At 43.8% G+C, this 15,536-nt stretch overlaps 1 protein-coding gene across 1 annotated transcript in view; it reads right to left on the bottom strand.

Moving 5' to 3' along the window:
- LOC115466151 overlaps positions 1-15,536 on the bottom strand; it is a 168,293-nt gene that overhangs the window by 14,729 nt on the left and 138,028 nt on the right. The window contains exons 22-24 of the mRNA XM_030197264.1: positions 6,878-7,024; positions 2,961-3,092; positions 1,869-2,012 (exon numbers count right to left, since the gene is read on the bottom strand). Of these exons, the coding sequence (XP_030053124.1) occupies positions 1,869-2,012; positions 2,961-3,092; positions 6,878-7,024 (423 nt within the window). The remainder of the gene's footprint in view (positions 1-1,868; positions 2,013-2,960; positions 3,093-6,877; positions 7,025-15,536) is intronic.

Genomic DNA, 15,536 nt, shown 5'->3' with positions numbered 1-15,536 from the left:
AGGTGACTAAGTGGGAGGCCAGCAAGAAGCAGATTGCAGTAGTCTAAACGAGAGGTGACAAGGGTGTGGATGAGGGTTTTGGTAGAGTGCTCGGAAAGAAAGACTCAACAGCTTAACGAACACAGTTCCTCAGCAATCCTCCAGACTGTTCAAGCTTGGGTTATGCTCACCAAATGGTCTGGAGGATCTAGAGGAAAGAAAATTAGCAGGTAAGGCCTAATTTCACCTTTTTGTGTATGTGTAGCTCCCATGCTCTCAAATACTCTGCCTTATCGATACACAACAGGAAAGCTCACAATAAGACCGTTATCTCTTGAGCACTGTCCCACTTAAATGTGGTTTGAGGCCACAGGAAATCTTCTCGTTCTCTCCCTCCTCCTGCTTCTCTGTTTTCAAGTTGGAAGGATTATTGTGCAGTTTCTCTCCCTCCTTACGTTGGTTGTCTCATTGCCGTGATTTGTATTTGTTTCTTCTTTTTGTAAACCAATCTCATGTACTCAGGGCTTTTTTTGAGGGGGTACTGAGTACCGGCACCTTTTCCATTGTCTGCTAAAATTGACCCATGGACCCCAAGTTTTAATGAAACAGCTGAGGCTCCACACACCAATTCTGCCTTGTCATACATTCTGTGACCGGTTGCAGGGGGCTTGGCTATTGTGGGATGGGTCCCTCAGTGTTTACCCCACCCCTGAAGAGTGGCCTAGCATTTGAGTACCGGCACCTTTTTTACTAGGAAATACACACTGCATGTACTTATGAGGAGCAGTATATCAAATTCTGTTAAATAAATATTGACCCAATAATATACAGCATAGAAAAATTCCAATTCCATAGTTCTTTTACCATGCTGCATGCTACGGTAGTATATAAAACAGAAAGGCTATCATTCACAAGGTGATGAATGTATCTGATCTAGAAATGTTCTGGGCTAGATCTGGTATAATCTAAGTATAAAATAATAACAACAATAATAATCTAGCATTTATATCATGCTCAACTTAACGGTTCTAAGTGAGTTACTTTATACAAAATAAAAACAATACATTTTAAATCATATTCATCATACTCTCTAATACGTCAATTAAAAGATATCCTATTCATTTAAAGAAATTTTTGGAATAACCACGTTTTTACAGCACGTTGAAATTGTAAATTATCTGTGATTTTTCTAATATCTGATGGTAGATTATTTCATAAATCTGAAGCTTTACCAAATAAAGTTCTATTTCTAGCTGTCATTAATCTGCAAGATGAAAGAGATGGATATACCAAAAGCAATTCACTTGAGGATCGCAATGATCGTGAGTACTGATATACTGATGTTGCTGCAAGTATGTGGGACGTAGCCCATGTAGAATCTTGAATAAACATAGTAAACATAGTAGATGACGGCAGAAAAAGACCTGCACGGTCCATCCAGTCTGCCCAAGAAGATAAATTCATATGTGCTACTTTTTTATTTGTACTGTCCTCTTCAGTGCACAGACCCTATAAGTCTGCCCAGCACTATCCCCGCCTCCCAACTACCAGTCCCGCCTCCCACCACCAGCTCTGGCACAGACCATATAAGTCTGCCCAGCACTATCCCCGCCGCCCAACCACCAGCCCCGGCACAGACCGTATAAGTCTGCCCAGCACTAGTCCCGCCTCCCAACCATCAGCCTCAGCACAGACCGTATAAGTCTGCCCAGCACTAGCCCCGCCTCCCAACCACCAGCTCTGCCACCCATTCTAGGCTAAGCTCCTGAGGATCCCTTCCTTCTGCACAGGATTCCTATATATAAAGAATATATATAAAGAATATAAACAATACTTTATAAACTCAATTCTGGCACAGATAGGGAGCCAATGCAGTTCATGTAACTTACCGCGATTTGAACTGCTTTTATACCACCAGGTCTCTCTTCTTTCATACCTGCTGCTGGAACTAGTGGGATCCTTGAATACAAGTGCTGGCATTTCCTGCAGGAGTTTCTCTAAGCCACTGAGGTGTTTATTAACAGGAGATACTCCTATCGGAGACACATGAGAAAAGAGCATTAATTGGGGTCACAGGTGTTTATTAATAGATGCAATCCCTACTGGAGATGCATAAGAAAGAGCATGGGTGGGGGGGGAGGGGGGTAGAAAGTCAGTGAAATGTTTGGGGTTTTTTTACATTTATGTTTTAACATTTTTATTGATGACAATACAAAATGAACACTTCCAACAATATAAATATACAGAAATTCAAATATCAAAACTTATACATTAAAGGCACTGTAGTATTAAAAGTAGCCATCGAGCTTTTAACAATTTTATCTGCCCCCTCCTACCCTCTCAGTTGAAGCAAACTGTGTATAACTACAGTTTGTTGATGGCCCTCAAAGTTCTGCACATTCAGCATCTGACTTCACCCTAGTGCCAATGTCAGAACTTGACAACATAATAAACAAACAAAAATAATAATAAGATGATAAAGTCCGTCATCAACCTGTTTTTAACCCTTGCCTCCCTTCCCCCCTAACCCATCCTCCCTCTATCCCCATTATATTTCAACTTTTTATTGATGGTAATGTACCTTATTTCATTTCAAAACCAGTAATGATACATTAAAACATTTGTGCAATGTGCACTGCTTGTTACTCACACCCTTATCCTAAACCACCATCTAATTTTCAATCAGAATGCTCAGAACTCCCCCCAACCTCCCCCCTCCCGTCGATCCTGCTCCACCCGGCTCTTCTTGCACAATTATGCAGAGGCTGTCTAGCCTACGGTTTTATAATGGGCCATGTTCTTCCAACAACCGACTGTCCCCTCTGCTGCATCATCACTTTTACGTTGGTATCCCCCTCCCCTTTCCCCGGAGAAGTCAGTGAAATGCTTATTAATAGGAGATATTCTATATAGGCCCACGAGAATGGAGCAGCAAATCTCTGATTCAAGCACTGCATTTCAAAGATGCCTCTTTCTATTACCATATGCAGGTCCATGTCCTTCCTGATCAACTGAGCCTGGGTCCAGAGGTTTGTTTCTGTCTGGATCACTCTCCACATCCTCCTTGGTCAGGTCAATGTACTGAGTGCTGACATCAGAAGCACAGATACGGCCTGTTCTCCCATCCAAACAAGGGAAGAAAGCAGGGTTGTTATTGTTTCTCAGGAAGTCTCAGTCTGTCAGATTACCAGCTCAATCTCCCTAATAATTGAGATCTGTTTTGGCTATCTGCCCCTCCCCTCCACGGCAGGTTCGTACACTGTGAAAGGGTGGATTGGCTGATTCAATTATTTCTGCACTGAAGCCTGCATCGTGGGCCTACCAGATTTACATAAAATTATAATATCAATAATTTAAAACCTCTCTGGTGAAAAATCTGTTGTCTAGTATTTTTTTTTTGCTGTACCAGAAATGGTGCCTTCCACACAGGTACTAACTAATTCCAAAGCTTTTATTTTTGAGAAGGGAGCAATTAAAAAAAACCAAACAGTTTACAATGTTCAAGTCACAACCCTTCATCAGTGCAATCAACAGTATTTCAATTTACCCTGCTCTTCTGCTATCAGGTTGGATCTTCTGATTTGTTCTGCTTTAAAGAGAAGACTCTGCATACTTTTAAACATAATCTAATTTTATAAGAGCCCATTTACATGTACAAATCAAAGTTTTATGCATGAAAATTGTTGATAAAATTATCCTCCACATGGGCTGGTCTGCTCTGCTACTCTGTATATCAAAGGGGTGGAGTTAAGGCAGAGCAAGAATGGAAACTAGAGAATGACACAGGAATAAAATTTGTTCCCGACCCCGCCCTGTCCGTTCTATGTCCCCACCTCATCCCCGCCGGTTCTGTCCCTGTCCTTGCCCCCGTGGGCTCTGTTCGAACGCTTATGATTTTATATTTAAATCTTTTTATTAAAGTATAACAAAGAACAATATGCTTTGCAACTGTTGTGTATAAATTACAGATACTGGTAATGAGCTGAAAAAAGCTAAACTAATTCCAGATATCGTGATTAGCCACCAGTTACTTGGCCCCCTGAGGAAGCTTACATTGTATAGTAAAACGGTGAGCCCCGTTGGGCACGCTTGATTAAGCTAAGTATGAAACAACACAAAATCTCCAAAAAAAATGCTCTTTGGTAAACACAACCAAATGAACTACAAAAACCAAAGATCTGAACTCAATGCCTGCAAATAGCAATACCTTTTACCTTCTCTCTTCAAGACATGGTTTATATGGTTTATATATATATATATATATATACAACTTCTTGTTATTATGTTTTCTTTATTTATATAAAAGAGCCCTCGGAAGACACCACTTGTAAAGACAATATCATTAGTTATTTTGCCTAGTGGCATAGCATCTCTTCATCGGGCTTTCCCTTAATTGTGAATTTTTAGAAGTGCAATTGCAAACACACAAAAGTGCTCCAACCATATAAACCATGTCTTGAAGAGAGAAGGTAAAAGGTATTGCTATTTGCAGGCATTGAGTTCAGATCTTTGGTTTTTGTAGTTCATTTGATTAAGCTAAGTAACATTATCTTTTGGTTTAGCAGCTGTTTAGCATCACGATTTAGACTTTTGCTTACAGGGTAGAGTAAACCCTACATGTAGCCTTTACACACATACAAGTGGAGTTTTTTGACCAGTGATAAAAATGGAGTCAAAACTATGTTGGCATTTGAGTGCATCTTGTACAATGTTGCCAAGCGGTGACTACTGAGGTCTTTTTCTCCACTTTAAACAGTAAAAAGAAACGCTACGCGCATTTGTTACCACACACTTTCTAACTCTTGGGTTAGTTTAGCTTTTTTCAGCTCATTACCAGTACTTTTGTCACTTTCGCTGAATTTTTGTCCAGTATTTTCTGTGTATAAATTACAAACAGAAAACAATAATAACAATGATCAACCCTCCCACCACCACCCTCTACCCTTCCAACCCCAACAATAGCTGACTTCTACTACCCCAAGGAATCCTAATCCATCCTGTTAAAATGCCCAGGGGTACAAAATACAACTCGTTCTGTTTGTCCTAGAGGGCAGAAATATGCCTTAGCAAGCATTGTTATGATTTTTTAATCTGTGGATGGATAAGAAGTCATGAACAATCTCAGAATTCAGTCTTCCTCTCCTGTCTTCCACAGTCCCTCCTGCAATAGAAGATGTGCTGGTAGCAGGATGTACAGGATCCCCCATGCAAATTTTGCTAGCTGTGGCCAGCATGTTTGCTTGTTTTTCCAAAAAATAAAAATATTGTCGTCTGCATCAAACATAAATAACAGTCCAGTTCATTAACAGGCTTCAAAGTAGAAAGTGACATGGGGACAAAGATTATCCCCATCTTCACAGGTTCTATCCCCATCCTGTCCCCATGGGATCTGTCCCCGTGTCCACCCCATCTCCGCGGGCTCTGTCCCTGCCCCTGTGTCATTCTCTAGTGGCAACCTGAAATTTGATCAGTGGTAAAAGGCAGGCTTAAAATAAATGGACAGCGGAGGCAGCAGCAAATACATATAGCGTCCTGTTTACAAAGGCGCCCTGTGTAGATGCCTATATTATTGCCATGGGCATCTACATGGTTAGCGTGTGCTAAAAACGCTAGCGCGCCTGTCACGGAATGCCTAGCACCCATGTGGGGTTAGCCCTGCGACCACCTGAAGGGTCTGTCCCCAGAACTGCTCAGGCCAGCTTGCACCTGGGCAAGTGCTCTACACTGGCATACCATGCTGGGTTACACATGCCTCTGGGCAACTCTTCCACCTGCAAGTTATCTCCCCAGTGATTTCTAAGGACACTGGGGTCACAATCCCAGGGGTCCCACAGTTCCTAGAAAACACCCACAGACCCAAAAACACACATCACCCAGATTCTTAGTCAGTCCAGGACATCAGAGCTAATAAACTAATAGGTTTATTATCAGAAGAATAGAATGGTGAATGATATAAAACTGATGGAAAAACAGCAAGAAATAACAGGTAACTGAATAAGGATCAATATTAAAACTATACACTTTGTTACTACCTGGGGAGTTTCATGAAATAACTGCTCACGGGTCTTGAACAAAGTCTCAGGATAGAGATGCTTACCGTCTGCACTTCCTTTCTGAGACTAGAAAAAATCCAGTACCTCCTAGCTGGATTTGAACTCTAGGGCCAATCAGAACCCAGAGCATCAACTTTGAAAGTATCTGGCCAATGGCACTGAAGGTTCCCTTTCCACAGGGCAACAGCTTTAAAACACAGAACACCGCCTGCTGGCCAAACAAGGGAAATACACTGCATGAAAAAAATATTACAATTCACAGGTTTGAAAACCCCGTTTCGCCACAAGCACCTTTGTAAACAGGGCCCATAGTCAACACCACTGCCTATCCATATAGCGGAGCTAAATATACAGGATGGTTCCTTGCATACATACTTTTACAAGCGTATATGGTAGTGAATTTTACATAGCTGGCTTTTTACATGTAAAACCAGATTTTACACATAGAAATTATTTCTAAAATTGCCCCTGTGGGCTATTTTCCTAGTTCATCCAGTCCTAGAAGTGAAAGGTGTAATCTGTACTCCTGTTTCCTGCCAAATCATTTTTTATGGTTGGCACAGGCATTGGATTTCCTTTTCTAGGTTTAAGACATATGTTCACTTTAAATCCTAAAGAATGAACACCCTTCCCTTTTCCTATCACCTCACCAACATTGTTCTACTTAGCATTAAGTTAAGGAGACTATGGCATGCCCAAACAAAAGTGTCTGTTTTCTTCTGTCATATAACGACTGTGTCTCCTGCAAGGAAATAACTTCTTGGTAGACAACAGGGATCTTAATGAGCAAGGATGTAAGCAACTAAAGATAAATATATCATGACAGGTCAGTAATAGGACCTTACCACCATTAGAGGAATTCCTCTCCTTGTTTGCTGGCGCCAATCTCAAGGGGTTGGCATTGCCCATCTCATAAGACGCATCTTCTTCCTCAGTGAGGTCAATGAAATGCTCATTGGAACCATGGTCACAGCTGGAGTCAACTTTCCTGTCTAACAAAGAAGAGGGGTGGGAAAGAAATATTCTTTCAGATTTGGTAAGGAATGCTGATGGTAATCAGCACAAAGTTCAAGGGAGTAAAGCACAGTTGCTTGCCCTGTTACGAGGGTTCTCTTTGGACAGGAGACTACAGTCACACAAGGAGTGATGTCACCAATGATGGAGCTGACAGAGTCTACTCTCTCAAGCTCAGTGGGCATTCCCATGTTCCACAAATTCCCCTTTCTTTTCAGTTCATGATTTAGCAAGCTTCCGTGCAGTCCACAGAGAACCTGTTTTACTGGATAAGAAACTATGCATTCTCCATGGACAAGTTATTGTCTGTTCTTTGGCTGCTGGAGAGGTAGCACTGCTACTGACCTGAATTAGGTGTTAATTAAGGTGTGAGGAAGTAGAATATTTGCAAAGGTTATTAAGGGCAATGTGATTACTGAGTTAGCTTGAAAGGGTCTGTTTGAAGCCGTTCCCTTAGATTCAAAACTATATAAAGAGGACTTAAGACTATTGCAACTTGCTCCTCACAGGTCTCCAGGCTTGTCCAGTTGGGGTGGGGGAAGAGGAGTCATGGCTTTCATGTCCTTGTACGGTGGATGTCTTCTTTGATTGTGCCTGGGGAAACTTTCACATCAGAGTGATGTGTTGGAGCTGAGGGGAAGACATCATCATATCAGTGCTTCTACCCCAGAAAGTTCCCTCTTCAATCATGCTGAAGAATATGAGCTGCTCTTCTGAAGCAGACACAGAAGATAAAGCATGGCTGCCAGATGTGTCTGCTGTATGATTCTTAGATTTATGTACATTGCAACCCTTCAATTTTTCTTTATGGTCATCTGTGCTGAGTTCCTTACCAGCGCAACTAGAGTTATGAAACTTTTTGTGCTGCTTGTCCTTTTTGGTAGATGGATTTTCATTTAAATATTCTTTTAATTTCGTACTATGACTCCTGCACTTAGAGCAGTTAGGGACATTATGAGAGAGCCCCATACGTCTCACACAGAGACTGGGTGTGTCCATATCAGACATTTTACATAGTAACATAGTGAATGACGGCAGAGAAGATCTGAACGATCCATCCAGTCTGCCCAACAGTCACGCTCATTATCACGCTCAAGTCATGATTAAACCAGTGATAAATTTTGGAACTACATTTTAGACATCTTAAATTCAGGATTGTACCAAGCATAACGAAGAGTATTTCTGTCAAATTGAACTTGAATATTTAGTGGATTTATAAACAAAAATTTGAATAAGAAGAAATGGGAGGCACAATCCAATGGACTGCGATTGCTGCAAAACAAAAACTAAAGAGAAGAGGGCCGATATTCAAAGTGATTTAAGCAGGCAGGAGAGAGGCTCCTGACTGCTTAAATAGCTCAGGGGTGCCCAACACACCACTATTCAGGAGAAGTACAGGGGGCTGCATTGGGGATGAGCCAGCAATGTTCAATGCTGGCACCCACATAGCTAAGCGGGCAAATTTAAGACAGCTCAAAAGCTGTCCTATGTTTAGGCGCATAGCTATACAGGCCCCAGCTGAACATCAGCAGGGACCAGCATAAGAAACAACAACAAAAAAAATTCACCCCCCCTCCCTCTGACCATGAAAACTTCCCCATCCACCTTCCACTCCTCCGACATGCAGGATAGGCATCCCCCAGGCCTACCTTTGTGATCTTTGTTGGTACAGTGGAGGCAGGAGTGAAGCCACTCACTCCTGTCCCTAGCGGCTGCCTTTCCAAAATGGTTGCTGCAGTCTTGTAGTACTACCAAAATACCTGAAGGCCACTGTGACAGCTTACAGCAGCTATTTTGGAAAGGTAGCTGCTAGGGGCAGGGGTGAGTGGGCATTGCTCCTGCCCTCACCGCTCCTGCTAGACCACCAGGGGTTGCAGGTAGGCAGGGGGGGGGGTAGAAGAGGGATCCTATATGTTGAAGGGGTGGGGGGGGGGGGGGGGTTTAAGTGGTCTGGGGGAATGTATTGAACAGAGGGCCTCTGGAATTCTTTTTTTTTTTTTTTGTTAGGCGAGTCCTGGTATTCAACCAGGGCCCACATAACTGTCTTATGTGGGCCCCAGCAGAATATCATCAAGGACCTGCATAAACTCCAGTGGCCAGTGGTGGAACAATTAGTCGCGGCTCAATGTTGGTCCAAAGGAGAATTTGTGGAACACTGAAATGCCTGTGTGAGCTCAGAAGACTTTGGAGAGGTTTCTGAGCTCTCTGTCAAGCAAATCTGGTCGGCTTTGTTGTCGGTGATGTCACCAATTGTGTGACTGTAGTCACCTGGCTTGTCCATGAAGAAAACACTGGCTCCAAGTCTCTTTTATAGAATCTAACCATTAGAAGAAAGAAATGTAAATGCCACTTGCAAGAAAGTTGTACCCTTTATGTTCTTCGTTCTTTGACAAAAATACATGTGACAAGAGTTATGCTCATATTCATTCAGTAACAAATTCCTCCATCTGCTGGTAAGGAGATATAACCCACTGGTGTGGACTGGTCTAGATGGATGATAAGGAAGTCATTATTCTAAACATTTGCTTGTTTAGTTTGTGTGTAAATGTGAGCATCTAGTTTATAGAATTGCCCTTCATCTGTATAGCAAAGGGGCAGAAGGGTGAGAGCTGCCGTCCACATAATCTACGGGCCCGATATTCAGACTGTGGGAGGTACACGGGCTGCCTCCCATGGTCAGCACTGAGCCTGGATATTCAATGCCGGGCCATTTCTGGTGACCGGTACTGAATATCCAGTTTATTTCTGGCTGCTAAGAACATAGCCAACCAAGTCGATGGACCTGCTATTGACGTGGCCAGATTTATTTATTTGCTGCATTTGTACCCCACACTTTCCCACCTATTTGCAGGCTCAATGTGGCTATTTAGCCGCCAAACTTAGCCAGTGATGCACTGAAAATGGGCAGATAGCCGGTTATATCAGCGATATAACCAGCTATCCGGTAAGCGCTAACTGGGAATATTCAGCGTGAGACAGCCACCTATCACCTGCTGAATATCGGTGGACAGCCAGTTACATACCATTTAACTGGCCAGGTGCTGTTCCTGGCTGGTTAAATGGTATTGAATATCAGCCGGTATATGTTTAGTTCAGGCCTGCTGAGTAAGGGAGGGAGCTGCTGAATGGCAGGCCTACACTGACCATATACGAGCAGCAGGACTGGCCACATTACATGAGTATATGGCACCACCAACTATATGTTTAGTAGGTCTGAACATATGCAATAATTTAAATGCCAGTGACGTCCTATATTCAATTGTTCCACCCACTCACAATTTTATAGGCCCCTCTCAGAGCCCTAATCTGTTTAGCCTTTCTTTATGAAGAAGGTATTTCATCCTTTATCATTTTTGTCGCCTTTCTCTGAACCTTTTTAAGATCGACCATTACGGGGTGCTCAGAACTGCACACAATACTCAAGGTGTGCTCGCACTGTGGACCTAAAGAGAGGCATGATCATATTCTCAGTTTTGTTCCTCATTTTCTTTTTTTTTTTTTTTATTTGTACGAAGTCTTTATTGAGAGACAATACAGCAATCCAGTAAAGTATGACAAGATAGGCCTTAAATCCTAATACATACCACTGTAATGAAACCAGAGAGAACATAGTGAAAAATACATCATTCAGTTAACAGCGCATTGCTATATCCATATGCCCTATCCCTGCTGTTGGAAGAACTACAAAACCCCTGAACAGCGAGGCCATAAAAACTTCAAGTTTTATAAAACTTTTGTCAAAAGATAACCAGACCCAAGCCCCTACCCCCCTCATTCCCCCTCCCTCCCAATCCGGACTTGCATCACTAATTCTCACACCTTCATCATGTATGAGTATAGCGGAGATAAGCATCCCACGTTGAGCGCCACTTAGGCATTAGGTTTCGTCTCTCAGCCATGAGCCGCTCCATCTCACAAACATACCCCATCTTTCGAAGCCATCTACCCAGCGGTGGGACCACTGGTAGTTTCCAACAGGCTGCTATTACAATTCTAGCTGCACACGTGGCATAGCGCAAAAGATCTTGTTGGGTGGGGGAAAATCCCTCCGCTCTTGCTGAGAAAAGGAAAATGGTTGGATGCCAGGGAATCGTCCCCCCCAGCCAAATCTGCAGTCTACTTCGGACCATTTTCCAAAAGGCTCTAATTTTCCTACAATGCCACCAGATATGACCCATGGATCCCTTGAGACCACAGCCCCTCCAGCACAAACCCGACAAAGCAGGGTAAATGCGCTGAAGACGCTCCGGTGACATATACCACCGACACATTACTTTGATAGCATTTTCTTTGAAAGGTACATGAGACGACACCCCCGCCGCAGCCCGCTCCATTCTCTCCCATGCCACCTCCTCTATTTCTATACCCAGCTCTCTTTGCCAGCTCTTCCTATGTAGTGTATGACGAGGTATAGACTGATTAAGAATGTGGTGCAATCGGGATATCAGCCCTCCTGACATGGTCTGTCCCTCACAAAGTTTCTCTAAGGTTGAATGTTCTCTCTGTATCACCTCCTGGACTGCCCGTGTCTTAAGGAAATGAGTCAATTGAAAATATGCATATTCGTCTGTCCCCACTACTGGGAATTGCTCTCGGGCCGTCTGGTATGGCATAAGGGACTCCCCCTCAAATAGTTGACCCCATGTTTGCAAACCACCCTCATACCACCTAGTAAATGGTCCTACCTCAGTTCCCGGGTAAAACAAGAGATTATATGCTATCGAGGACAGGCGAGATAGTGTACATTGACGCTTTGGAAAAAGACTATCCCAGTTGGTAAAGGTAACGTATACAGAAGGACACAAACCCTCCCCAAAAGACCAAAGAGAATTCGGCATCCATATAAGCGCTTTCAAGGGCCGAGCACCCACTATGGACTGTTCTATATGCACCCACTGCCTGTCTGGGTAATCCTGGTACCATTCCACCGCCGCACGCGCCTGTACTGCCCGATAGTACCTAGCCAAATTGGGGACCCCAAGCCCTCCCCTGTTTTTCTCCTGATACAGATAAGCCCTTGCTAGCCTAGGGCGCTTACCTGCCCAAATGAACCGCACAATACGATCTTGTAGCGCAGCTAAAAATTTGCGGGGCATCTCTATTGGGAGGGCCTGGAACAGGTACAGCAGGCGCGGCAGGATATTCATCTTAATGGCGGCTATGCGCCCAAACCAGGAAAGTCCAATATCTCCCCAACTCTCCATATCCTCAGCAAGTACCCGAGACAGACCCTTATAATTTGCAGTAAAGAGTTCCGAATGCTGAGCAGTGATATTAACTCCCAGGTAACGAAGACTCTGGTGGGCCCACCGAAAAGCATACAGCGATTTGGCTTCCTCCACAATTCCTACAGGGAGGGTCACATTTAAAGCTTCAGTTTTTGACATATTTACTTTAAACCCTGAAACTGCAGAGTACTCTTCAATGTCCCTCAAGAGCTCAGGGAAGGTAGTTAGAGGTCTAGGGACAAACAACAGCACATCGTCTGCGAATAAAGACAACTACCAGGTACTTCTTAGCCAGGATCAGGTGACCCTCAGGGGGAGGAATGCTGGCTTCGGCCTAACCCCTGGTAAGCCTTTTCTTGGTTGAGAGGTGCCCAGCTCTCCCACCGGTTGCCTTCTCAGGTGCCGTGGAGGACTTGCAGCTCATCTGCATATCCTCGGAGCCTTCACCGGAGTGACTCCCAGGTCCGTTCCGATCCACTCGGGGCCTCTGCTCAAGGTGCCGCGCGCCGTTAGGCGCGCGAAAGCTTTCCTTCTAATAAGTTCTGGGAGAAGAGGATATTTCTCTGGTAAGTGAACAAATTTTGCTTGTGCTTTCGGAACTTGAAGATTGGGGTTTAAAGGAGGAACTGTAAGTTAGTGATAGGCTGATATCCTTGATACTTTAGCAAGTTTTAAATTACGGAAAAACTCAAAAAACACTAGGATGGAGTCAGCAGTCCAGCAGCGAGAGGGGTGCTATCCAGTCTTTTGCATTGAGTGTCACATGTATGATTATCTCCCAATTAGTGAGGTGTCATATGTGTGTGCCCGATGCAAAGAGCTCCTAGCTCTCAGAGAACGTGTCCGTTCTCTTGAGGCTAGAGTAGCAGACTTGATGGAGCTGAGGGAGACAGAGAGGTACATAGAGGAGACCTACAGGGATGTTGTAGAGAAGTCCCACCTCCAGTCAGGTAGCCCCTGTGCTACCTTGGAGGAGGGAGGTCTCCTAGAAGGAGAGCATCACCCTGGTGAAGTAGGAAGTACTCCTTTAGCCAGGACCTGCCCACCAGGGGATGTATTATCCTTTCGCACCGAGGATATATCTCCAAATGTTGCCCGGGAGGGAAAGGTTAGGACAGCTGTTGTACTGGGTGATTCGATCATTAGGCATATAGATAGCTGGGTGGCTGGTGGACGTGAGGATCGCCTGGTGACTTGCCTGCCTGGTGCGAAGGTGGCGGACCTCACGCGTCACCTAGATAGGATTTTAGATAGTGCTGGGGAGGAGACGGCTGTCTTGGTACATGTGGGTACTAATGACATAGGAAAATGTGGGAGAGAGGTTCTGGAAGCAAAATTTAGGCTCTTAGGTAGAAAGCTGAAATCCAGATCCTCCAGGGTAGCATTTTCTGAAATGCTACCTGTGCCACGCGCAGGGCCCAAGAGACAGGCAGAGCTCCAGAGTCTCAATGCGTGGATGAGACGATGGTGCAGGGAGGAGGGCTTTAGATTTGTTAGGAACTGGGCAACATTCTGGGGAAGGGGGAGCCTATTCCGAAAGGATGGGCTCCATCTTAACCAGAGTGGGACCAGGCTGCTGGCATCGGCGTTTAAGAAGGAGATAGAGCAGCTTTTAAACTAGAAATGGGGGGAAGGCCGACAGTCGCTCAAAAGAGCATGGTTCGGGATAAGGTATCTTTCAAAGATATCACCATAACAGGGAAGATAGAGTATCCTGATAGTGAGGTTGCAAAAGAGATTGTAGTAGATCGGGTATCTTTAAATAACAATAAAAATCAGACAAAAGATTGCCAATTAATACTGTCAAGTACTAAGCATGATGTACTTAGGAACAACAAACATAGTTTGAAATGTCTATATGCGAATGCCAGGAGCCTAAGAAATAAGATGGGGGAGTTGGAATATATTGCACTAAATGAAAAATTAGATATAATAGGCATCTCTGAGACCTGGTGGAAGGAGGATAACCAGTGGGACACTGTCATACCGGGGTACAAATTATATCGTAGTGATAGGGTGAATCGGATTGGTGGAGGGGTAGCATTGTATATTAACGAGAGCCTTGAATCAAATAGATTGAAAATTCTGCAGGAAACAAAACACTCCTTGGAATCACTGTGGATTGAAATTCCATGTGCAAAGGGGAAAAGGATAGTGATAGGAGTGTACTACCGTCCGCCTGGCCAGGACGAACAGACGGATGCGGAAATGTTAAAGGAAATCAGGGACGCAAACAAACTGGGCAACACAATAATAATGGGGGATTTCAATTACCCGCATATAGACTGGGTTAATGTAACATCTGTACACGCAAGGGACATAAGATTTCTTGATGAAATCAAGGACAGCTTCATGGAACAGCTAGTTCAGGAGCCGACAAGAGAAGGAAAAATACTAGACTTAGTCCTTAGTGGTGCTCATGATCTAGTGCAGGGGGTAACGATACGAGGGCCGCTTGATAACAGTGATCATAATATGATCGGTTTTGATATTGGCATTGAAGGAAGTGAAACTAGGAAATCAAGTACGCTAGCGTTTAACTATAGAAAAGGTGATTACGACAAAATGAGAAAAATGGTAAAAAAAAGACTGAAAGGAGCAGCTCGCAGAGTAAAAAACTTGCATCAGGCGTGGATGCTGTTTAAAAACACCATCCTGGAGGTTCAGGACAAATATATTCCACGTATTAGAAAAAAGGGAAAAAAGACTAAACGTCAGCCGGCGTGGCTAAACAGTAAGATAAAGGAAATCATTAGAGCCAAAAAACAATCCTTCAGAAAGTGGAGAAGAGAACCAACTGAAAGTAACAGGATAGATCATAAGGAATGCCAAGCCAAATGCAAAGCGGAGATAAGGAGGGCAAAAAAGGACTTTGAGAAGAAATTAGCGTTGGAAGCAAAAATACATAGTAAAAATTTTTTTAGATACATTAAAAGCAGGAAACCGGCCAAAGAGTCGGTTGGGCCGCTGGACGAAAATGGTGTTAAAGGGGCGATCAAGGAGGACAAAGCCGTAGCGGAGAAATTAAATGAATTCTTTGCTTCGGTCTTCACCGAGGAGGATTTGGGGGGGACACCGGTGCCGGAAAGAATATTTGAAGCGGGGGAGTCGGAGAAACTAAACAAATTCTCTGTAACCTTGGAGGATGTAATGGGTCAGTTCAGCAAGCTGAAGAGTAGTAAATCACCGGGACCTGATGGTATTCATCCCAGAGTATTAATAGAACTAAAAAATGAACTTGCGGAGCTACTGTTAGAAATAT

Source organism: Microcaecilia unicolor, chromosome 1 (assembly GCF_901765095.1).
Source record: "Microcaecilia unicolor chromosome 1, aMicUni1.1, whole genome shotgun sequence".
In the NCBI taxonomy this organism is placed as follows: domain Eukaryota; kingdom Metazoa; phylum Chordata; class Amphibia; order Gymnophiona; family Siphonopidae; genus Microcaecilia; species Microcaecilia unicolor.
This window is presented reverse-complemented; position numbering and strand designations above follow the sequence as displayed.